This window comes from Equus quagga, chromosome 10, assembly GCF_021613505.1.
Source record: "Equus quagga isolate Etosha38 chromosome 10, UCLA_HA_Equagga_1.0, whole genome shotgun sequence".
In the NCBI taxonomy this organism is placed as follows: domain Eukaryota; kingdom Metazoa; phylum Chordata; class Mammalia; order Perissodactyla; family Equidae; genus Equus; species Equus quagga.
The window spans coordinates 28,354,614-28,379,030 of record NC_060276.1 but is presented as its reverse complement, the minus strand read 5'-3'; the positions used below and the strand labels follow the sequence as shown (position 1 = coordinate 28,379,030).

Below are 24,417 nucleotides of genomic sequence, written 5' to 3'. Positions count from 1 at the left end.
TATTGGAGGTAGTAGAGCATATAAGTCAAGACCACAGGCTCTGGGGCCAGATTTCTTGGGTTCAAATCTTATCTTCATCACTAATTAATTTTCTGATCTTGGACAAGTTACTTAACGTGAATATACTTTGGTTTCCTCTTCTGCAAAATGTGGGTAATGAAAATACCTGCTTTATTAATTGTAGGTAACGAGTTCGCTCTATTAAGCATTTAGAACAGTTTCTGGCACATATTAGGCACTCAATTCACCTTAGTTATTTCTGTTCGTGGCGCCCTTGATGGTGTTACTGACAGTCTTAAACCGATTTGGGCGCGTGCCACAATCAAGAATGTATTATCTCATAGCGCCATCTAGTGCTTATTTTGCGAAATTCCACATTTGTCTTTCAAGCATCAGTCATTTGGTTGGGAGAATATCTTAAAAAGATAAGAATATTTTTAGGAATACAAGATTTTTTGGGGAAATATCTTATCATGATTTCAATTTTTCTCTAAGTCTATCTGGGCTTTTAATTATAACAGTCAGGGTTCTTGATTGCAAACAACAGAAACTGACTCTGGCTGGATTAAGCAAATTATTGGGCATTTCACAGAATCAACAGGAAGGCAGATGAGCCAGGCTAGGGAAATGGGCAGGAAGCAAGGGAGGCTGGGCAGTGGGGACCCCAGTCAAGGTCATGCCATAGGACCAGTTGGTTAGTGTGTCACCACTGGCAACAGCTGCCTCCACCACGTCTAGGTACCGCCACAAAACACTGCTGCCTCTGGCCTCCGCTACTCCGACATTGGCTGCTGGAACCTCTGCTAGATGTAGTTTCTATGAATGAATTCAAAACTGCCACTTTTTGTATAAATCTCTTAAGATTCAAAGTCTTTGATGAGAGCCTGGATCCCCTATTGGTGCCCTACCTGCCTGGCAGTGTGAAGACTCAGTATGTGCTGCCCTTGGTTTCCATGGTGGGAGGTGAGGCCTTGCCTCCCAGATTCACAATGTGGAGTTATCTCAAAAAAGAAGAGGGTTTGAATATCCACCTTAGGGAGAGTTGCCAGACAAAATACAGGACACCCAGTTAAATTTGAATGTCAGAAAAAAAGAATGCTTTTTCCAGTATAAGGATGTAAATATTTCATGGAACATATTTATAGCAAAAACTTGAAAAGACAATCATGCCTAGTTTAGGTGAGGAAGGCACAGGAAGATGAGTACTCTATATGTTTCTGGTTGGCATATCCATTAGTATACCCAAGTATATTAGTCAAGGGTCTCCAGAGAAACAGAACCAATAGGAGATACATGTATATACATGGAGATTTATTATAGGGATTGGCTCATGTGATTATGGAGGCTGAGAAGGCCCACAATCTGCTGTCTGCAAGCTGGAGACCCAGTGTAATTCCAGTCCCAATCTAAAGGTCTCAGAACCAGGAGCACTGATGGTGTAAATCCCAGTTGAGTGACAGGAAAGACTGATGTCCCAGCTCAGGCAGGCGGGCAGCAAGTGGGAGAATCCTCTCTTCCTCTGCTTCTAGTTGTATTCAGGCCCTCAGCGGATTGGATGATGCCCATCCACACTGGGGAGGGCAATCCACTCTACTGAGTCCACCAATTCAAATGCTAATCTCATCCAGAAACACCCTCACAGTCACACCCAGAAATAGTGGGGGCACCCTATGCCCCAGTCGAGTTGACCCATAAAATCAACCGTTACACCAAGTGCAATAAAAATATTCACAACTTCTGACCCAATAATTCTATGTTTAGAAATCATCATAGCCTTTGATCCAGGAGTTGAATTTTAGGGAGTTTATCCTAAGGAAATGATCAGAAACAGGCAATAATTCGTATACATAGTGCTCATTGCAATTATTGTTCATAAAGAAAAATTGGAAATAATCCTAAATGTGCAAATAGAGGAATGGCCAAATAAATTGTGGTCAATACATATGGTAGTATCTTACGCAGTCATTAAAATTATGTCTATAAAGAATTTTAGTTACATGGAAAACTCTGACAAAGGAATGTTCAGAGATAAAAGCAGGGCAGATAATTGCATATACAACTCACTAGCTGTATAATCTTTCGCAACTTAACCTCTCTCTCAGGTTACTCAACTGTAAAATGTGGATAATGTAACAACAGAACTTAGAATAATGCCTTGCACATACAAAGTGTTATATATTAGCTGGTGTGTGCATGTGTATGTGTGCATTTGAGGAGAGAGAAAGAGAAACGGTGGTCAAGAGACAGTTGCAATAATGGCGGCAACCCAACTCAGTGTTCCTGTATCTCAGCCAAAGTTTCCTGGATGTTGGGAAGCAGTTTTTGGTGGCAGTGGTAGTGGTTCAGCTTCCCTGAATTGCAGCTATGGTGGTGTATTCTTGAAGTCAACAGTCCTAGTAGAGGCTTCCTGATTGTCCACTTTCCTGACTGGGACAGAGGTCGCAGCACCCCTGGGGGCCCTATTTAGTTTAGAATCCTGGCAGTCATTCCCACAGCCCTGTTCCTCCAGCTTTTCCAAAGATTTTGTAAGCATCGAATTTTCTGTGTTAAATCCCTTTTTCAAAATAACTAAACAGTTTCTCTTTCTTACCCATGAACACTGACTAATACAGGGATGAAATACAAAGTTCTGTTTGGGACATGCAAAGATCTTAATACTTATTCACGTCAGAATGTGCCTAATTGTATACAGGAGGCTGGAGTCTAGGAGTAAGACCAGGGTAAATAGTTTAAATATGTGAGTCATAAGTATATGAATAACATTTTAAGTCATAGGACTGGATGAAATCACCTAGGGAGAGGGCGAGAACAGATGCTGGCCCAGGACGTACCTGGGGCACTCCAACAGTGAAAAAGTCCAGCAAAAGAGGTGGAAATGGTAACAGAGGTTTAGAAGGAGTAGCCAGTAAGAAAGAAGAAAAACCATCAGGGTGATTATCCCAGAAGCCAAGTAAGGAGAACATCTCAAGGTGCAGCGATCAACCGTCAAATACTGTTGACAGACAAGGTGAGTCAAGTTCACAAAAATGTTCATGGGATTGGGAACACAGACAAGAATGGTTCTGAAGGAACCATGGGGGCAGAAGCCCAATGGAGTGGGTGGAGGAGACAATGGGAGGCAAGGATGTGGAAATAGTGTGTGCAAATAGACAACCCTTCTGAGAAGTTTGGATATGTAGAGAGCCAATAAATTGGGGCAGTTGCTAGAAGGAAGGTCTGGGATCAAGGGAGAGGGCTTTAAAAGAAAAGAAACACTGAGCATGTTTATCTGCATCATCTGTATCATCAAGCAGAGAGGAGGATATTAGCAGGCAGGAGGGGGGGGGGGATCAAGACCATGTGGGAGCCAAGGTCTTGAGAGTATATGAATCAAATGGAGGCTGAGTCCAAGGGGAAGGCCCTTGACAAGGATGCTCTGCACTGTACCAAGAAGGAAAACAGAAAATGTAGACACAGGTAGGGATTTGGGGTTTGATGGTGGGAGATGAGGGAATTTCCATCTTATTGCTTCTATTTTCTTAATGAAATAAAGTGCCAGGTCATCAGTTGAGAATGAGACTAGAGAGGGGGTATTGGAGATTTGAAAAGAGTGGAGACAGTGTAGTAGAGTGCTCCCAGAGAATGAGACTGGGAGAGAGAACGGACTGGGGCTGTGTAGTATAATTGCTGGACAGCATCATCCATTCGTGAATTATGGTCAAAAATTTTCCAGTGACCCCCTCCCCATCCCCTATCCTCAGGCAGCTGCTGATCTGCTTTCTGTCATTATAGATTGGATTGAATTTTCTGGAGATTTATATAAATGGAATCACATAATATGTATATCTTTTTGTCCCTAAGTATTTCATATTTTTGATGCTATCGTAAATGGTATCTTTTTCATTTCAATTTTCGATGGTTCATTGCTGCTATATAGAAATAAAATTGATACTTATATGTCAATCTTGCATCCTTCAACCTTGCTAAACTCACTCATTAGGCCTTGTGGCTTATTTGTAGAATCCACTGGATTTTCTATATAAGTGATCATGTGATCTGTGAATAAAAACAGTTTGACTTCTTTTTTGCCAAAAAAGATTTTTTCAAGTGAGACCAGCCAGTGGAGTGCTGTGCTGTCCGCTGCAATGTTCGGTAGATTACGTGTGGTTAGAGAATAGGGAAACAGTTGGGTTTAACCAAGGTTGGGCTTTTGGGAAGGTGTAGTGTGTGACCAAGAGAGAGGGTGGCCAAGCAGGGCAGAGGGAAAGCTGGTTGGAGATGAAGAACATCAAGGAAGTGGAAGGCCAGGGCGTGGGATGGGTCATCCATGTGGATGTTAAAGTTGCCAAGTATGATGAACCAGCATCAGCTTGAGGAGGACAACTGAGTCTGGAGGAAAAGTCTTCCTCAGTAGAATTTATACACCTCCTGCTCTGAGCTTCTGGGGAATGAAAGGGACTAGGGCATAGATCCCAGACACTCTGGGACTCTGCCTCCCTCCCCAGTATGTGCTCCTGCTCAGGGGGTCTAGTACTCTCTGAGGTTGGCCCGCCCTCCACTCCTCCCACCCTCAGAGGTCTCTGCTTTCAGACAATCCCAACTCTGAGCTTAGAGGTTACTTGATAACCTGGACGTTTTGGAAACAAAGGCTTCTTTACTGTCCTCCTGGGGCCAGCAAAGTTCAGATCTCCAGGTCACAAGCCCTGGCCACGCTTTGTGGCAAGATTGAGCAAGAGAAAGAAAAATAAGTTTTATTTGGTGATGAACCTACAGCAGAGAAAACAGGAGACGGTTAATTAGATTATCCTGCTACACAGGAAAAAAAATCAAAGAAAGAATAATTCCCACGTTTTAACCCTAGACATTTCCAGTTGGTGGGATAGTAGGATCACACCTATACACATGCAGAGGTATAGAGAGAGTGTGTGTGTGTGTCTGTGTGTGTGTGTGCGCCTGTGGACACAAACACAAGGAGATAGGGGAAATTTGTCTTTGACATCTTACCGCCTGCCACTTATTTGATGATTCCTCTCATTTTATTTAAGTTTCTTGTCCCAGGGCTACTCATGCCCCCCTATTTTCCCTAGGCTACAGAAGCTGCCCACTGTGTGCCCTATGAAGCAGAATTCTTTCCATTTCTGCCCCTACTCACCAGTTCTCTTTTAGATGACAATGGATATGAATGGGTTAATAAAATTGAAAACAACTTACTCTTGCTTTAGCAAACCACTGAGTTTCCTAGGCAACATAATGCCTGTATTTCTCCTGTTTCTTCCTGTTTCTAAAAGCCCCTACGGAGGGAATGGTGAAAATATTAACCTTGGCCAACACTCAAATCCCTGCTCTTCCCTTTCCTCTCGCCCTCTACTCCTCCAGCAGTTGACCTGTGCCTTCTACTTCATGGAAAACATTGAGGCTGTTAGGTGTGTATTCCCTCAAGCTTGAAGTCCCCACGTCTCTCTCCCTCTCCTCTTAAAGGACAAGATATTATCCCTCCACCTGCCCTTGGATCTCATCCTCTCCTATCTCACTTCCTGCCACAGGGTTGATTAATAGCCCCTCTTCCTGTATTTTCAAGCTCTAAGCATCTACTAGCTATGTCGCTGCAGCCTGAGTCTATTACAGCTTTCAGAAAAACAAATCAAACCAAGAAATCCAACTTCCTTCTGTCCTCCATCCCCCCTCCCTTTAGTCAAGCCTCCCAAGCTATTCTTTGAGAGACACATCTCCTCAACCCTCACATCCTGCTCACTCCCTAGGCCACTGGAACCAGGCTTCCACCCTTCTCATGCCACACCAAAAGGCCCCTGGCATAGGTAACCGGAACTTCCTGACGGCCTAGTCCAACTTACTGTTTGGTCTTCATCTGTCTTGATCCCTCTGCAGCACTCGACATTGTGAACTTCTCCCTTCTGGAAACTCTCTCTCCTCCCTTTGCTTCTGTCAAACCACTCTCTCCCAGTCACCTTTCTAAGCTGGGAGTTTTTATTCTCAATCTCCTTGGTGGGTTCCTCTTCCTCTACCTATCCTGACAATGTTCGTCTTCCCCCAAGATTCCATCTTGGCCCTTTTTTTCCCTCTACAACTGGCTAACAACCTATAGATACCAGGCAAGTAATATAAATGAGTAATGCGAGGATGATGGATGTGTGACAACGTAGTCTGTGCTGGAATTCACAAAGAAACATGCTCTCTCCTTTTTTTGGTGTGTGGGGGGAACAGTAACCCTCTTCGCTATCTTTTCATTTTCCACTTTCGATAGAGTCATGGGTACAAAAAACATTTGACTATCCTCTTTACTATCTACAAAATCAGAGTAAATACGATAAAAGACAAGTGATATTTGGTCTCAGCATTGGGGATACAGTCAGGAGAAGTGGCCTCTGAAGGCGGCAGCTACCCATCAGTTCTGGCCAGTTGTCGCCACGCAGGGATCTAACGCCAGATCCTCCCACTTTTTAAGAGAAGTCAGAAATACAGGTTTTATGTAAAAAGCTTTGGTTAAGTGTTTATATCTAATATTTTAAAAATTAACATAATGTGAAGGTCAAATAAACATGCATTCGAGCCAGCTCTAGTCATTAGAGCCAACAATTTTCAACCTTGGCTTAGTACATTGTGCAACTACCCTTGGCAAGACCTCTGCCCTATGTACTTCTTGGTGATATGATTCAACGTCAGTGATTTCAACTAGCACTCACGGGCTGCTATCTCCTGTCTTTCTCTCTCCAGTCCAGGCTTCTGTCCTGAGCCCCAAGGCCAAATATCTAACTGGACACGTTACTGGATATCTCCACCAGGATGCTCCTATGCCTGTGCTTTACAAACATGAAGGAGCATGTGACTCATGTGGGGGTCTTGTTAAAATGGAGATTCTGGGGCCGGCCCAGTGGCATAGTGGTTGAGTTTGTGCACTCCACTTCAGCGGCCCAGGGTTCACAGGTTCGGATCCTGGGCGCAGACCTAGCACCACTTGTCAAGCCATGCTGTAGTGGCGTCCTACATACAAAATAGGGGAAGATCGGGACAGACGTTAGCTCAGGGATGATCTTCCTCAAGCAAAAAGATGAAGATTGGCAACGGATGTTAGCTCAGGGCCAATCTTCCTCACCACAAGTAAATAAATTTTTAAAAATGGAGATTCTAATTCAGTAGGTCTGGGAGACCGCCCAAGATCATACATTTCTAACAAGCTTCCAGCTGATGCCAATGCTGCTGGTCCCTGACCTGTACTTTAAGACATAAGCCACATCTGAATACAAGGTCCTTTCTGCAAGTTTGCTCTTCCCCCTGTGTACCTCCTCTTGGTGGATGATATACCATCCACCCACTCACCCAAGCAAGGGTTTGGGGGCATAGATTGGATGTGGAGAGAATGGGAGATGTAGAGGAGGGATCTTAAGCCCTGTATCATCCAACTCCTTGCCGTATATCCTATTTGTACCTGCGTTTACGTCCACACTATCACAACCTTGATTTGAGGCCTCCTTTTCTCCCACGGTAAGGCTCCTCACTGGTGTCCCTGCCCCGATACCCACCCCTACAATGCACCCTCAGTGCTCCTATCAGCATGATGCTAAAAACAAATTGACCTCATGTAAAGCCTGGGTTCTGGATCCAGACCTCTGGGTTTAAATCCCCGCTTTGCCTTATACTAACTGTGTGACTTTGAGCAAGTAAGTTAAGCTCTCTGTGTATCAGTTTCCTCACCTATAGAAAGAGGATGATGACAGAACCTAACTCATGGTGAGAGATAAATGAGGCAGTGTATGTAAAATGTTTGCAACACTGAATAAACACACTCGTTAGCTGTGATGTTGGCCATGTCACGCCTAACTTCAAGGTGGTCGGATGTTGAGGGTAAGGAGGAAGTCGAAAGATAAAGCTGGACAGGTAGGCTGAGGCGAGATCAGGAAAGGTTAGTCTTAGGTTGGGTTCTGTGGGAAAGCAGAGTCTCTGATTGGAGGTTAGTATATAGGAAGTTTATCGGGGAGTGCTCTTGGGTTCTACACCTGAAGGGTGAGGCGAGGAAGCAGGATCTGGCAGCAGGAGAAGCTGAGCTGCGATGCAGTCACAGCACAGCCTCAGTCAATCCCACGGAGAGCTCTGAGGCTGGGATGGCCCCTCAGAGTCTGTCCCACAAACCGTCTGCCTCACGATGTTTCATGAAGAATACGTAAGTTATCTAACCACGGAAAATAAGTGACAATTATGTGACGTGATAGAGGGGCTAATTATTGCTACAATGGCAATTATATTACAGTATATAAATGTATCAAATTCACATGCTGGGGCCGGCCCAGTGGCCCCGCGGTTAAGTTCGCGTGCTCCGTTTGGCAGCCCAGGGTTCGCCGGTTTGGATCCTGGACACAGACCTAGCACCACTTGTCAAGCCACGCTGTGGTGGCATCCCAGATAGAGGAACCAGAAGGACTTACAACTAGGATATGCAACTATGTCCTGGGGCTTTGGGGAGAAAGGGAAAAGAAGAGGAAGATTGGCAACAGATGTTAGCTCAGGGCCAACCTTCCCCACCAAAAAAGAAAAAAAATCACATGTTGTACACCTTAAATTTACACAAAGTTATATGCTAAATATATTTCAATTAAAAAAAAAGAGTACGTATGTTGTTCCATACAAAGGGTTTGGAACAGTTCCTGGAACATAAGTGCTCAAGCAATGTTGTTGTTAGTGCCATCGATTTGATTCCAACTGCCAGCGACCCTGTGTACAAGAGAGCAGAACCCTGCCTGGTCTTTCTGTGCCATCCTCTCACCTTCCGGCACTAGAGCAGACGATGTTCCGCTGCTAATCATGGGTTTTCATGGCCGATTTTTTTGGAAGTGGGTAGCCAGGTCCTTCTTCCTAGTCTGTCTTAGTCTGGAAGCTCTGCTGACATTTGTTCACCATGGGTGACTCTGCTGGTATTTAAAATACCAGTGTCATAACTTTCAGCATGACAGCAACACACAGCCACCACAGTATGACAACCGACAAACAGACGGGTGGTGTGGTTTCCTGGCCGTGGCGGTGAGTGCCAAACCTTAACCACTAGACCACTGGGGCTGGTTCAGACAATGTTAGCTATTACTAAAGATGCAGATGCTCAGGCTTTATCTTACACCTACTGGATCAGAATCTTTGGGGGCTGATCCTAGGAACAGACATTTTAATAAGTTCCCTCCCCCCACCCCAGATTATTCTGATCCTCACTAAAGTTTGAGAACCACTGGTTTCCCTAGAAAATTCATTGCTTCTTTGTCCACCTGGTGACCATTTTTAAGACTCAGCTCAAATGTCACCTCCTAGACCTGAATGAATGCATGAAACCTTCCTAGACCTCCCATTGCCTCTTTGCCTACATCCCCCTTACGGTGGGCAGACCACAATCACAGCATCTATAACCTTTTGGTCGTCTGTCTCCCCTTGATAAGCAGTGAGATCCTGCCTTGAGGGCCAAAGACTTTGCATCCCTAGTATCTCCCAGAGAGCCTAGCACAGAGTAGGAGCTCAGGAGAGGATGGTCAGGTGGACGTAGACAGGCAGGCCTCTTGCTCTGTAAAATCTCAGCACCAAGCGCTGCCTATTCTACTCTCTGAAATCGAAGATGTGGAACCCATATACTTCTATTACTTAAGACATAGTTGGCAGCTTTGGAGTTTTGTTTTTTATCCTCTAAAAGTTTGGATTTTGTATTGCTCTTCAAGATAATAAAAGTAATTTATGCTCACTACATAAAAAAGAAAGCAAAAATTACCCATAATCTCACAACCCAGAGATAAGTAACTCTTATGTGTACTTCAGATTTTTTCTGTGAATGCATATTTAACATAATGAGTTTCTATATTCAAATAAATTCAAGTCCATGAATATTTATTGAGCTCCTACTATATGCCAGCCACTATTCTAAGTACAGGGGATACAGCAGTGAAGGAAATAGACAAAATCTCTGTTCTCATGTAGCTTGTATTCAAGTTGGGGGAGATAACTAAAAAAGTGAGTAAATGATATTGTATGATAGAAAGCAGGAAATGTGATGGAGAAAAATAAAGCTGAGAAGGCTGATGGAGAGTGGGGAGGGCGTTTCAAGATTTGAAAGCAATGAAGGACTGATCCATGGAGATATCCGGGGAAGAGCATCCCAGCAAAAGGAACCACAAGTACAGAGGCCTTGAGCTGGAAACATGCCTGGTTGTTCAAGGGCCAGCAAGGAGGCCACGGTGGCTGATCAGAGCCACCAGGGAAGGAAGTGGGAATTGAGGTCCTAAGGTCCTAAAGATAAAGGTAGGGTGGAGCAGCGCAAGTCCTGTAGGGCCTTATGGGTTGCTAGAAGGACACTGGGCTTTTACTCCAGGTGAGGAGGGGAGCATCTTTGGATACCTAGATGGTTTCCAGTTGTTTGCTACCATATATCATGCTTTGTGATTCTTCTGTACAACTCTCTGTGCACGTCTCTGAGTAGTTCTCTAGGAAAAATTTCTAGAAGTTAAATTCTTTAGTCACAGGTTACAAATAATTTGAGAATCTTGCTGCATATTGCCAAATGGGCTTTCTAGAAAGTCTGTAGCTTCTTACAATAAAATTTATTTGAACAAACAAATATAATTTATTGGAATAAACAAATATTTATTGAGTGCCTACTATGTGGCAGACATGGTCTAGGGGCTTGAAATACATCGGTGAACAAAACAAATCTTTTATTCTAGCAATTTCACTCTTGCCAGCATTGTGGCAGAGTGCTTGCCTTGCTGTGTGCTTGCCAACACCAAGTGTTTCCATTCTTAAAAAGCTTCAAGAAACAAAAGGGAAAAGAGAACTCTCCAGTAATTTGAATGATGAAAAATGGTACATTGTTATTATGCTCCTTTGGATTTATTTGATTACTAGCAACGTCGAATTACTTCCCACACATTGTCTAGCTAATCAGTCAATTGTCCTATTTTTCTTTAAAAGCTCTTTAAAACCTTTGGAAATAATTTAAAGGAGTCAGGAAGTTTGGAAACATTAAAAGACTTAATATATATCTTGGGAAATACAGTAAGTAGTCCTCAGGTCACGTACGTGGGCTTTAGCAATTGATTTCAAGCCAAACAGCATATATAATGCCACTCTCACGTTCTGGAGAGGGCTTTTTAGTCAAGAGCACCTTGCTTATTTCCAGAGAACTAGAGAATTGTCTTTCTGGACAAGACCTTTCCACTGAGCACTGTGACATGAGCCAGAATGGTGGGAGGTTTTTCTTCAATAACCTCAACATCCCAGTGTTACCTAAGAGCCCACTTTATTTAACGTCAAATCTGCTTTGAAAGCATTTATATTTTCAAGCTGTATCACTTCTTGAAGTTTTAAATTGCACACATTTTCTACCCTCTGTGTGAAGCAGGACTTCCTTTAATCCATTACCCTCCAAGGGGCTACAGAGATGGCGCAGGAAGGACACTGGACTGTAATAAATGAAAAATTATAAATCCCCCCAGCCCTCCATAAAAACATTTCCCGCACTTTCAAAAATTGAGATAAAAGTGACATATAGTATTGTGTAAGTTTAAAGCGAAGAACACATTTGTTTGATACATTTATACCGCATTATGATAGCCATTGTGGCGTTAGCTAGCACCTCCGCTGCATCACACGATTATCATTTCTTCTAGTGGTGGGAACAATCAAGACTTGGTCTCTTAGTAAGGTTAATGTTTAATATATAGTTTTATTGTCTATCATCGCTGTACCTGCGTTAGCTCTCCAGGGCTTATTTATTTACCAGTTGCAAGTATGTAGCCTTAAATAACATCTCTCTCATTTCCCCACTCCTCAGCCCCTGGTAACCACCACTCCACTCTCTGGTTTCTCCAGTTCAGGGTTTTTTTAGATTCCACATATAAGAAATATCATACAGTATTTGTCTTTCTCTTTCTGACATTTACCTTGCTTTTAATAGTGGTTACCTTTGAGGAGAGAGAATCAGTGGCGAGGAAAGGGCATTTAATTTATCTTTTGTATCTTTCCATAGTTTGAATTTTATAACCTTAAACAAATATGACTATAAAAAAAGTTGCAGCCGGCTGGCCGGTGGCGTAGTAGTCAAGTTGCGCACTCCACTTTGGCAACCCCGGGGTTCGCAGGTTCGGATCCTGGTGTGCACCTAGCCTCGTTCATCAAGCCACCCTGTGGCAGTATCCCACATGAAGTGGAGGAAAACTGGCACAGATGTTAGCTCAGGGACAATCTTCCTCAAGCAAAAAGAGGAAGATTGGCAATAGATGTTGGCTCAGGGCCAATCTTCCTCACCCCCTCCCAAAGAAAAAATTTCCAACAGGGTTTATCTGGGTGGGAGGTAATAGCTTGTTATTATTTTTTACTTTGTATCTCTCTTTATTAGAAAAAAATTGATGAAGCACTTATTATTTTAAAATTTCCCCAGTTTTGTAAAACAAAATCTATGTGTGCATGTGTGTTTCATACGTCCTCAAGAATATCAAGCGAACTGCTAATGTGTGGACTCAATCTAAAGATTGCTTGGGGGCTGGGAGATCGAGAAATGAGTTTCATTTTTTTACTTTATATATTTACATACTGTTTAAATTCATTATAGCGAACATGTATTACCATACTACCTTTTTTCAGAAAAGAAATAATAAACCATTTTTGTCCCTGAGGCTAAAAGTGAGATGTGCTCATTGTGGAAAATGTAGGAACATATAAAGAAAAAACCAACAGTCGCACAGTTAACATTTTAGCATGCTTCCTTTGTGCATTTTTTTACATAGTTGAGTTCATATGGTATACAGTTCTGTATTCTGTTTTTCTCTCTTAAGATGAAAACATAGGCATTTTCCCCCGTCATGATAACATTTGGATAGCTGCAGCATACACCATTTTATGGTTTTGTCACAATTCAACTGGATTAATTAGCTATTTCTGCAAGTTGAACATTTAGGTTGTTCCCAGTTTTTCCACATTACATATGATTCTCTGATGAGCAACTTAGTAATGAAATCTTTGCATTTCTAAGTGTTTCCTTGGGATGGATTCCTAGAGGTGGAATTACTGGACCAAAGAGTGGATGTCTAGCAGTGAGATTGATGGATAGAAAATATTCTTATGGATCACAAAAGGTTATACCAAGTTTTCCTCCCGTCAACAGTGTACAAGAGTCTCACCACTCTCTTGCCAGCATTGTATATCATCCTTCTTTTTTCTTTTTTTAGCTTACTTCTTTTCTTTTTTTTTTTTTTGAGGAAGATTAGCCCTGAGCGAACATCTGTTGCCAGTCTTCCTCTTTTTGTTTTTTCTCCCCAAAGTCCCAGTACATAGTTGTATATCCTAGTTGTGGGTCATTCTAGTTCTTCTACGTGGGATGCTGCCTCAGCACGGCTTGATAAGCAGGGCATAGGTCCACACCCAGGATCCGAATCCACAAACCCCAGTCCACCAAAGCCAAACATGGGAACTGAACCACTCGGCCATGGGCCGGCCCCATCATTTTTTCCCCTTTTATCTTTCCTATAGGAAAGTGGTAGGTGCCAGTGGTATCTCCGTTTTTCATTGCTAGCGAGACTGAACATTTTTCCTATGCTTATTCACCATTGGTATTCTCTTTTCTGTGAACTACCTATTTCTATTTTTGCCCATTTATTGACTAGAATTGTACAGATTTTCTTATCTGCCAAAATGAGCTCTTAAAAGATATTAACCTTTTGCCATATTAGCTGCAAATGAAAATATTTTCCCAAGTTTTTGGTTTTTAAAACTGTCTTGGCCATACATAGTGTTTGTTTGGGTTTTTTTTTTTTAAAGATAATTAGATTCGAACTACAGTGGAGTGCCCTCAGTTTGAGCCTTTTCCCCTTGATTAAATCAAAGAGGTTTGACAAAAGATCTGGAAGGGCCATATCAGTGAATCCTAAATTTAGATCTGTGAAAAACAAATGTGTGGGCCCGATTTAAAGATTGTTCAACTCATGTGCACTTTTAAATGATTTAAGAAGATGGGGTTGGGGGCAGGGATGGAAGCAGTTTATGCCAGAAATATTTAGAATTCTGAAGAAAGAAGCCAATTCTCTGGAGTCTCCTGCATGTTGGGAGGGGGAGTAAATTATGCACAAGGGAACAGAACTCTTGATGGAAAAGTACTGCTCTGCGCTGCAGATGTGTGCATGGCTTGGTTTTAATTATTTTTTCCCCTTCTCTCTATCCGTTCTTCCGCTCCCCTCTCCTGCCACAATAAAGGGGGCGGCCAGATTAGGACTCTAAAGGGTATAGACAGCTCTTCCTCGGTTAGGCCTGCTCCTGTGCAGCGGGTCAGCACATCAAAGGCCGGATGAAATATCCAGGAAAGAGAGGGAGCAAATCTAGGATCCTTCCAAACTCCTGCCTTCGTCTGGGATCCGGCAAAGGGTTACTGTGACTGCCAATGGTAGTTCGACACACTTGAAATAGAAGAACGCTGCCAAACAAAGAAACTTTGGTCATTATTCTGAGGCAAAAATGAAGCACAACAACAGAACGTTGCTTGCTGATGCCTTGGGACTGAGCAAATCAGTGATTGCAAGGGTTTAGTTTTCCGAGAACGAGCCCAAAGTAAATTGGGCGATCCGATCCGTTTTCCCCATATATGGCGAGAGTTGTCAGACGGAGGCCTGTGCATTGATTTTAGCTATCCCGGGAGTGTGGGCCCCACAGTATCTGGGGGAGGATTACAGAAGTGTCAAAGAGAGCGAATGGGTGTTCTCAAGGTGAAAATGGGTAGTCTGGGTCTCAAGGTGGAATATGGAGCTCGAGGAGTGAGTTTCCTGTCTCCCAAGAGAGCCTCCTGGTCCCTAGGAATGGCCATGGAAAGACGAGGCTTCGGGATGGAGGGCGGGGAGAAGTCTGAAATGAGAGAAATTGAGTTGGCGTTTGGCGGAGGGGGCCTCAGACAGAGCCGGGCAGAGTCAAGGTTCTCCGCGGGTCTGTGCGAGGGGAGCAAGCAGGGATGAGGAGGAGGGCTGCGTGCCGCGTCGCCGTTAGCCGGAGGATGGTGTGAGCATGGCCTGAGGCTGGGGCCCAGGCCTCGCAGGAAGAGTTGAGGGGTGGACTCGGCTCTGTCGGCGGCGGGGGAGGAAGGATAGGGCGGGGTGGGGAGGGGAGCCACGACCCCGAGGCAAGGTGGGGGCCCGAGCTGGGCGAGGCGGGATTGAGCAGGGCCAGGCGCCTCGGCGGCTTCGGAGAAGGCGGGGCTGGTAGGCCCCGCCCACTTAGGGCCCGCCTGGCCCCGCCTCCGCCCCTGGCTAGTCCTCGTCCGCCCAGCCCCGCGCGCCAGTAGCTCGCTGAGAGGGAGGAGAAAGCAGTGAGTTCCGGAGCCCTCCCTAGCGCGACCCAGCCCTTCGCTTCAGAGATCATGGCTGCCGAGGATGTGGCGGCGACAGGCGCCGACCCGAGCGAGCTGGAGGGCGGCGGGTTGCTACACGAGATTTTCACGTCGCCGCTCAACCTGCTGCTGCTCGGCCTCTGCATCTTTCTGCTCTACAAGATAGTGCGCGGGGACCAGCCGGCGGCCAGCGGCGACAGCGACGACGACGAGCCGCCCCCACTGCCCCGCCTTAAGCGGCGCGACTTCACCCCTGCGGAGCTGCGGCGCTTCGACGGCGTCCAGGACCCGCGCATACTCATGGCCATCAACGGCAAAGTGTTCGACGTGACTAAAGGCCGCAAGTTCTACGGGCCCGGTACGGGGGCCGGCCGGCGGGGCGCGGAGACAAAAGAAGGGGCCCCCGCGCGGCGCTGGATCTGGGAGAGGCGAGGGGGATCGGGGCGCCCCCGAGGGGAGGAATGGCGGCGAGCCAGGGAGGGCGGGCAGGCGGTCGTGGCAGGGCGGCTCCCCCGGTGGGCAGGGGGCAAAAGGCGCTCTCGAGGGGCTGCGGGGGGGGGGGGAAGGCCGCCAGCGCCAGGATCGGGGCGGTGGGAGAAGGCTGAAGCGCTTAAGCCGCGGGTGGGTGGGTGAGATCGCGAGGCTGGAAGGGGGGGCACAGCAGAGCACAGTATTACGGGAGTTTCGAAGGTATCCAGTTTGGGGGTTTGTGGAAGGAGGAGGGGGTGGTATCGGGCTGAAGAAAGGAAATGAAGGTGTCTCGAGGGAGGGCGGAAAGAGGGAGGCCCAGCCTTGGAGAAGACGAGAAGGCCGATGACGCCAGGAGTAGCCATGGTGGAATGAGAGGGTGCGGGGGAAAGCAAGCCGAGATGGGATTAGCAGCAGGTAGAAGCTCTGAGCGTGGTGGTGAGTGAGGTGTGTGTTCGATGTATGAGGTTTGTCAGGCGTCTGTGTGTGCGCGCGCGCGCGCGCGCTTGGAATGTGGCATGTGTCAGGTATGTGTGTGGCATGTGTTTGGTATGTGTGTGCGCGTGCTGTGTGTGGCAGACGGGGCAAAGCTGGAAGGTGAACGAGGGAGGTTCCATGGGGGGAAGGGAGCTGGTTGGGGGAGCAATGAAGGCTGAATGCAGCGGACCAAGGGAATGTGGCAAGACGAGAAGGTAGTACGGTATTTTAGTCTAGCTGGAGAGAAAGGACTAGAAGCCAAAAAAAAAAAAATTAAAAATGGAGGGAGGAATAAGTGGGAGGATCCTGAGAAACAAAAGGGGTAGGGCTATGGAGGCTGCTGGGTGTGGGGATTTCAGGAAAAGCCAACCAGAGGGGAAATGAGGGGTGGATGACTGCCGAGCTGTTGGAGGGGGCAGGCTTGAAGTGGCCTGAGAGATGAGGCTTTTCCCAGCCCGGTTGCGGATCAGAATCACCTGATGCGCTTAAGGAAAGATACAGATTCCCGGCCTAATCGCCATACCCACCGAGGAGTCTCCGTGGGGGAGGTCCAGGAATCTGCATTTTAAGACTCAGCCAGGCGAATTTGAGAAGCAGCCAGGTTTTGAAAGTCCTGCTTTCTCGAATATTTGCAGAGGAGGAGGAAGAGGTTTTAGCTCCTCTAATATGGACTCCTCTCAAAACAGGGAGCTCAGCGAGTATGTCCACAGATGGTGCTTTCCTCCCCACAGGCCTGGAGAGAGGGAAGCATATAGAAGGCAGCAAGTCTGTCGTTCCCACTCCTGCTTTCAAATTCAGACATGTTAAAGTTCTTAAGGAACTCTCCCACTTAGCAGTTTTTCCTACTTTCTGTAGGCATGTAACTATCAAAATAATTTGAAAGCCACACCTATATTGTCACTTATAATGGCACACCTAGAGGCATTATCAAGAAACATAATCATGTAAATACCTGCTATCACTGAGCTGCACCATAAAGTAGTCACGACATGTGCACAGGCCGTCCTCATAGGATTGTAGTTTGCAGAGTCATTGAGAGGAACTTAGGCCTTTGCACAGAGCACAAAGCTAGGGGTCAGGCAACCTGGATTCTAGGCCTGGTTGGATCACTGACCTGCCCTGTGACCTGGTGCAAAGCATTGTTCTCTCTGGGCCTTAATTGTCCCTCTGAAAAATGATAAGGGTGGCCCCTTGTGAGATCTCCGTCTCTACCCTGCACTGTCATCCAGTGAGCCCATGAATATGTGACATGTGGAAATGATACTTCGTGTTATAAAGGATTCCTAAAAAGTATTCCTTTGAGTGCCTGTTATTCTCTGCATGGCGCTTTTTTAGGTGCTGGGAATACATCAGTCAACAGACAGACACCAATCTCTGGTCATGGAGCTTACGTTCTAGTGAATATACATTCTGATGAAAAATATATATTCTCCGAAGATTTTTGATGCTCTCCTCAGACTGTTTAAGTGTTCTGTGACCATAATTTCTGAAATGGTGAAGTCCAAACCCGTATAAGTGGGGTTTCAAGTACTATTTTCAAGTACTAAATGCTACCATTTCCATTAACAGTGTACATTTGTGAAAACTGTGAAGGTTTTTTTTTACCTTCTTCAGTGGAAATGAGAGCATGTAATGATGACTGAAAACAACCATTTTTCTTTGGAATCTTATTTGCATTTAAAAATTGGTCATAAATTTTTACATAAATTTGTAAAAAAAAAAAAATTTCCTAGTGGATTGAAGTTTCACGTGACTAGCCCATACCGTACTAAAACTTGATCCATTCTCATACTTGGCCTAGTGGTTACCTACAAACTTTTTAATGACGGGGTTGCTACCCAATCTCCCTTTGGGGAAAGTCCACTGGCTTCTTTTCATTTACTTGTGCAATATTTAAACACATCTAAACATCTACTTTAAGTACCAACAAAATGACTCACCTTTTAGACAGAAGTTCAGTGTAAAATATATAATAGCATTGAAAAGTTTTTTAGAATTTGGGGGGAGGGTATCGATTCAGCCTTTTTTTCCATGAAAGTTTTAGTATTTTCAGTCTTCTTTTCAACCCCACCAAAAACAGTGACAGAGCTGATCTCTGTGCTCTCTCTTCTTTATTGACAGTGAAGATTATGTAACATATGGATAGATTTCTGAACCAATGATACTCTTATAAAATGATTTCTCCTGCCAAAGCCACATGTTAATATTTAATACACTCTCGCAACCAAAGATCTCTTATAATATACTTTCGACTCATTAAAACGCTTCAGAATACATTTATAAGGAAATGTTTTCATTTACTAAAGGCTTAATGTTTATTGTCTTAAAAAACCATACTTTTTAATGGTGTGGCTTAACTGCCTAGAACCGAGCCAGGCTCTGGGGTCAATGTCCTAAAGTTGAATTCTGATCCATGAACTCAGTATTATTCTGGATCATTCCCTACTACCTCCCCAGGAGATAATCATTTATGGCTTTTTGATTGGCTATTTTAAAATCACAGGAAGTGGTTGATAATGTTTAACATTTTGATTTAGTTTGAGTTATTTAAAGGTTTAATGACAACAGGTCTTTCAGTGTCCACTACATAACAATCAAAGTATCAGCATCACTTCTGGTTTCTGAATGGAATTTGATATTCCAAAAGGGGCCTTTCTTTGTGGTTGGGTAAAGAAGCCATTTTCTGTGTATGAACCACAGAGAAATTGACTGTCTAATAAAGAATCGGTGTCTGCTTTTGTTTTCTTTTTAAAGAGGGGCCGTACGGGGTCTTTGCCGGAAGAGATGCATCCAGGGGCCTTGCCACATTCTGCCTGGATAAGGAAGCACTGAAGGACGAGTATGATGACCTTTCTGACCTCACTCCTGCCCAGCAGGAGACCCTGAGTGACTGGGACTCTCAGTTCACTTGTGAGCGCTTTTTAAATTGTGCCTGGATCAAATTTCTACCAGTAACGGCACTCAAAGCCGTACAATAGTTATTACCAGCCTGAAAGCAGCCTGAAACTGGGGAGCATTTTGATAGGCTCCTGAATCTTGGACGGATCAAGTTCATGGCTTGAAGTAATCGCAGCAGTGCTGAGTCACTCGCTGTGATTGCATACCAATTTTTAGCTAGTTCTCTGGGGAAACCTGGGTTTCTGCTTTTTTAAATCTTTGAGAGGTTTGCACAGATTCCACACTAGGATTCGCCGCTTGGTGTGTAGGGGAAAGGAGAGCGGCCATCTTGGCTACAGAAAGGGATTTTCATGAGCCCTCACTTGGAGAGCTTGCCGTTTAAAAGCAGCCCACATTTCTGTTGAAGAATGGGAGGCTTGTATTCTACAAAACAGCTTCTCTTTGAATCTAATTGAGCCTAACTCTAGGCCTCGTCTACAAATGACGCTTATAATCTGCCCAGCAACGAGGGTGTCTGCATTTTTAAAAAGAAAGAAAAAAGCAGACACTTGTTTCCTGGCTTATGCTATGGGCTGAGGTCTTTGGGGGGAAGTAAGGATGGGAGTTAAGTTCAATTTTGAGAATTGAAGAATTGGCTCTTGTCAAACCTAAGTGTTTAATTATCACTTTAGCAACATTTCACTGCTAAGAATTTGAATAATAATCTTTCCCAGTTTTCAAGCAGTATATAAAGACCATGAGCATCTCTTTGAGGAAGAGTTTTCGTTTAAAATATAGTTTTCTATTTGTCGTTCTCTATAATCAGTTCCATATTAGTGGCTCTTTTGGCCAAATCCAACCATTTTCTTTGAAAATACTGCTGACTTCACAGAGAGTTCTGGGTTAATAATTAGCCAGATATGGCTCTACCTTTAGAGTTTGGATCCCAAGCAGACTAAGTAGAGCTTTCAAGTGTAGAGGCAAGTCTTTGTACATTGAAAACATAATTCAACTATCTAACATAGTCCTTTGTTTTGTTTTGTTTTGGTGAGGAAGATTGGCCCTGAGCTAACATCTCTTGCCAGTCTTCCTCTTTTTGCATGAGGAAGATTGTCCCTGAGCTAACATCTGTGCCAGTCTTCCTGTATTTTGTATGTGGGATGCTGCCACAGCATGGCTTGATGAACAGTGTGTAGGTCTGCGCCTGGGATCTGAACCCACGAACCCCCGGCTGCCAAAGTGGAGGGCACAAACTTAACCACTACACCACTGGGCTGGCCCCATAGTCCTTCATTTTTTGCATCCTAAGGATGCCTTTGTAACAATAGATTCTTCTATATGAAACCAACAAGTTGTGATTTATAACTTACAAAGCTCTATTTTCTAGGGCTTGCCTTCATCAATGGGGTAAAAAGTGTGATGTTTTTCCCCCTTAAACTAAGGCTAGCTCCAGATACTGTTGTGACACTTCCACTGCACTCAAAGCTGGTGTGAATTCCCCTTAAGGCAGGTTTCTCAGGCGTCCCCCAGCTTTTGTTTATGTTTCACAGTGCCAAGCACGCCAGGGACCTTTGTATTACATTCAAATAGGGAAGTTCCAATTGTTCCTGATGATTATTTCACACAGAAGCAGCTCTGGTTACCTGGTTTGACAGGTTGATTACTCCAATTCCTACCCATATTCTGAAAGAGGAGAGTTGGGCCTCTTGGCCTCTGCCGTTGAGATCATTAACTCTGCATTAGCTTGGCCGCAGTTATGCAGCCATTATGGTAGTGGTTTGCTGACTCCATCCCTTCTCAAGTCTTTTGCATCTGGTTTGCATTCTTAAATCTGTTTTCTCCAACATCTCCAGTGCTCTGCTTCCTCCTTTATCACTTCCTTTAACTACAGAGAGCTTTTTCCCTATGTTAGGGGAAAATTCTGTCTCCTGCTATCCTCTCCATCCACCAAACTTAACACTCCTTCCCTTCGCTGTCTAGCAATTGTCTAATAAGTAGGCATCCCTAACCCCTGCTTCATTTCCTCTCTATACCTCCTTACTCCCTACAACATGGTTTCTGTCCTCACAATTCGATTGAACTCTCTTTCTCAAAGATTTCCAGGGACTTACTTCCTGCAAATACTATCATCTCCAGTCCTTGTTGTAAGCCACCCTCCATAGTGGCTCCCTCTCCAGAGTCCCCATTTCGGTCCATGGAACCTCCAGTTTTCACTTCATTAACTCACGTTTCCAGTTTTCCTTTAAAGTATCTCATATCCTTCCCTTTCCATTCCCATAAACACCCGCCTACTCCTGGCTCTTGTTCCTTCACATGTGGATCTAACAGCTGGCCTCCTGGTCACCCTGCTCCGGGTCTCGCCTTACTATTACCTGCCCTATACACCACAATGAGACCGTTGTTGCCAAAGCACTATTTTACCATGTCATTCCTTTGTCATAATCTTCATTGCCCTTTGCCACCTATAGGATAAGTTCAAACTCCTCAGGCTGGCTTTCCACATCCTTCATATTCCCCCACGCTGCTTAGGCAACCTTACTCCTACTCCAACTCCTGCCAACGTGGTCTCCTTACTGCTCCCCAGATCCACTCATTCTCACCTGCATGCCTTTGTATGTGCTGTTTTCATTTTCTGGAAATCCCTCCCTCCCCAAATCCTTCTAGACATTTTCAAAAGCATATTCTTCCTCGACGAAGTGTTCTCCAACTCTTCTAACTTGGAATGAGCCTCTGCTCTTCTCAACACTTACACACAAACAACTCATTTTGACATTAGCTGGCACACTCGTTGTCAGACATTGCTACCCGTTTTATATTTCTGTCTTCTGACAACACTCTTAATTCCTCGTTGGCAAGGACTGTGGTACAAACCACCTTTGTATCCTTCAAGAAGCCCAACAAATACATTGCTGTGTAGATTGTAGGCCTCTAATAAATGCTTTAAAATGAAATGTAGTGATTTTCTAGAAAGCATGAGAATGACCATTTGTGTTTTCTTCTCTACCTCCAGTCAAGTACCATCATGTGGGCAAACTGCTGAAGGAGGGGGAGGAGCCCACCGTGTACTCAGATGAGGAAGAACCAAAAGACGAGAATGCTCGGAAAAATGATTAAAGCATTCAGTGGAAGCATATCTATTTTTGTATTTTTCAGAATCATTTGTAACATTCCAGTCTGTCTTTAAAACATGGTGATTTCAATATTTAGAAAAGTTTTGAACTTGCTGTAAATTTTTTTAATTAACATCACTAGTGACACTGATAAAATTAACTTCTGTCTTAGAATGCATGATATGTTTGTGTGTCACAAATCCAGAAAGTGAACTGCAGTGCTGTAATACGAATGTGATTACTGTTCTTCTTTTATCTGTAGTTAGTACGGGCTGAATTCAGACTTGTTTTTCCTGAGAGACAGGTAAGACTTGGGTGTTTCCCAAAAACAGGTAAAAATGTTAGATGTGCAAAGTCCTTCAAGTGCCAAGAACAAAGGATCAACTTTTAGTTACAATGTTCTCGAAAGACAGCAAGTCCCTTATTTCTCAATCGACTTAACTGCATGATTTCTGTTCTATCTACCTCTGAAGCAAATCTGCAGTGTTCCAAAGGTTTGGGGATTGATTACAGAGAGCTGGCCAGGAACAAAATGAGATCTCAAAGCTGGGCTCAGTTGGAAGAAATAATATATTTACTGTGTTTCTAGACTTCATCATGTCCTTTTCCTCCTTTGCACACTCAGACGCCCTCACTAACAGTAATCTAGAGTGAGGATTAAAACAGGACCTGAACATTCAAAAGAAAGCTTTGGAGAAAATCAGCTTGCTTGCCTAAAAACCTAAATATATGAAGATTGTAGGACTATCTTCCCAGTCCCCATGTTCGTGGTGGGGCAATGGTTATTTTACACAGTTCGACGGGAGAGAGGGGCGTGCAGGACGGGAACAGGTGTTTGCTCTCCTAAGAGCCTTCACACACAGCCCTGAAGAGTGAGGACACAGTACATAGCGCTAGCCAAGTGGTTTTGAAAGTAAAGTATATTCATAAGGAAAAATAATTCTCCTGTTGTTACAAAACTATAGCCACTGCAAGAGTAGTAGTCAAGTGTCTAGGTCTTTGATATTGGTCTTTTGGTTAACAGTAAACTTAGCTTAAGTAGACTCTACAGTTGTATGAATTTGTAAAAGTATTATATGAACAACTAGTGAGGTTTCAGATTCTTGTAACTGTAGCTGAATAGTCATTGTATTTTCTTGTGAACTGTGTTTAATGGTTTTACCTCAAATCAGAAAACAAAATGAAGTGCTTTGGTCAGTTAATAAAATGGTTTTACCCAGTATAGTGTGGTGGGTTGTTTTATTTTTATTTTAACCTTATTCTAAGGAACCAGATTAATCATTTTACATTAGCTTAATACTCTGAGCGATGTTGACTTTAATACTCTGACTTTTGAGGTATTTTCTGTATTCCAAAAGAAACAAGGGGCAAAACTTCATAGAGGCCTCACACCGCAAACCAAATACCAGCTTGTCCTGTTAAGAAATAGTGAATTGAATTGACTTTTTGTGACTTGTCAAATTCTGCCTCTTTAAGGCAGAACTTTCTAAACTCTCAGAGGCAGCCCTCCACCTTGAGGTCTATAGCAAGGTTACTGAGGGGTAACTTTACTGAAGGCGTTGTTAACCAAGTGCCAAGGCAAGGTTTTGTTGTTAGTGTTTCAGTAGATCATCTGGTCAGGAAAGTGTTCAGCAATCCTTATAGTAGCAAAGTGAATTCACCTCATGTCAAAAGAAGGATATCAGATTTGCATATGCAGTCAGTTGTATAAACACAGCCAACCTATTACTCTGAATATCAGTGTTTTGCCATTTTAATGTTAAAATTGGCAGGGTTTTCTCACAAGGGATGTACTCCCTGAATCAAAGACGGCTCACAGCTTTCCATGTTTGATGGTATCAAACCATATTGGCTGTTTTTGCCATTTGTAAATGTGCCCTTTTCTCCCACTAGGTTTGATTCAACAAATAATTTGAGTGGCCTATTGTGTGCCAAGCACCCTGGTATACTGTATGCTCTGGTGAAGGCAGGGGAGAGAGTTGGGCCACCTTTGCAGCCTGAAATCTCATTTAGATGTGAAGATTAGGCTACTTTTACAAAGTTAAACAGGTTTGTCTGATGCCAAGAGGAAAACATCCAGAGCCTGGTTAAAGTTTCAATCCCAAATGGCCTGATTCCTCTCCATTCAGAACTAAACCAACATTGTGTTGATTACTG

The 24,417-nt window shown here is 44.0% G+C and overlaps 1 protein-coding gene across 1 annotated transcript; it reads left to right on the top strand.

Annotated features, from left to right (window-relative positions):
• The first annotated feature begins 15,283 nt into the window (after positions 1-15,283).
• On the top strand, positions 15,284-23,482 carry PGRMC1 (progesterone receptor membrane component 1). The gene is made up of 3 exons (XM_046673516.1): positions 15,284-15,686; positions 19,028-19,183; positions 22,161-23,482. The coding sequence occupies exons 1-3, from the start codon at positions 15,359-15,361 to the stop codon at positions 22,262-22,264; spliced, it is 588 nt and encodes a 195-aa protein (XP_046529472.1). The 5' UTR covers positions 15,284-15,358; the 3' UTR covers positions 22,265-23,482.
• Positions 23,483-24,417: the final 935 nt, after the last annotated feature.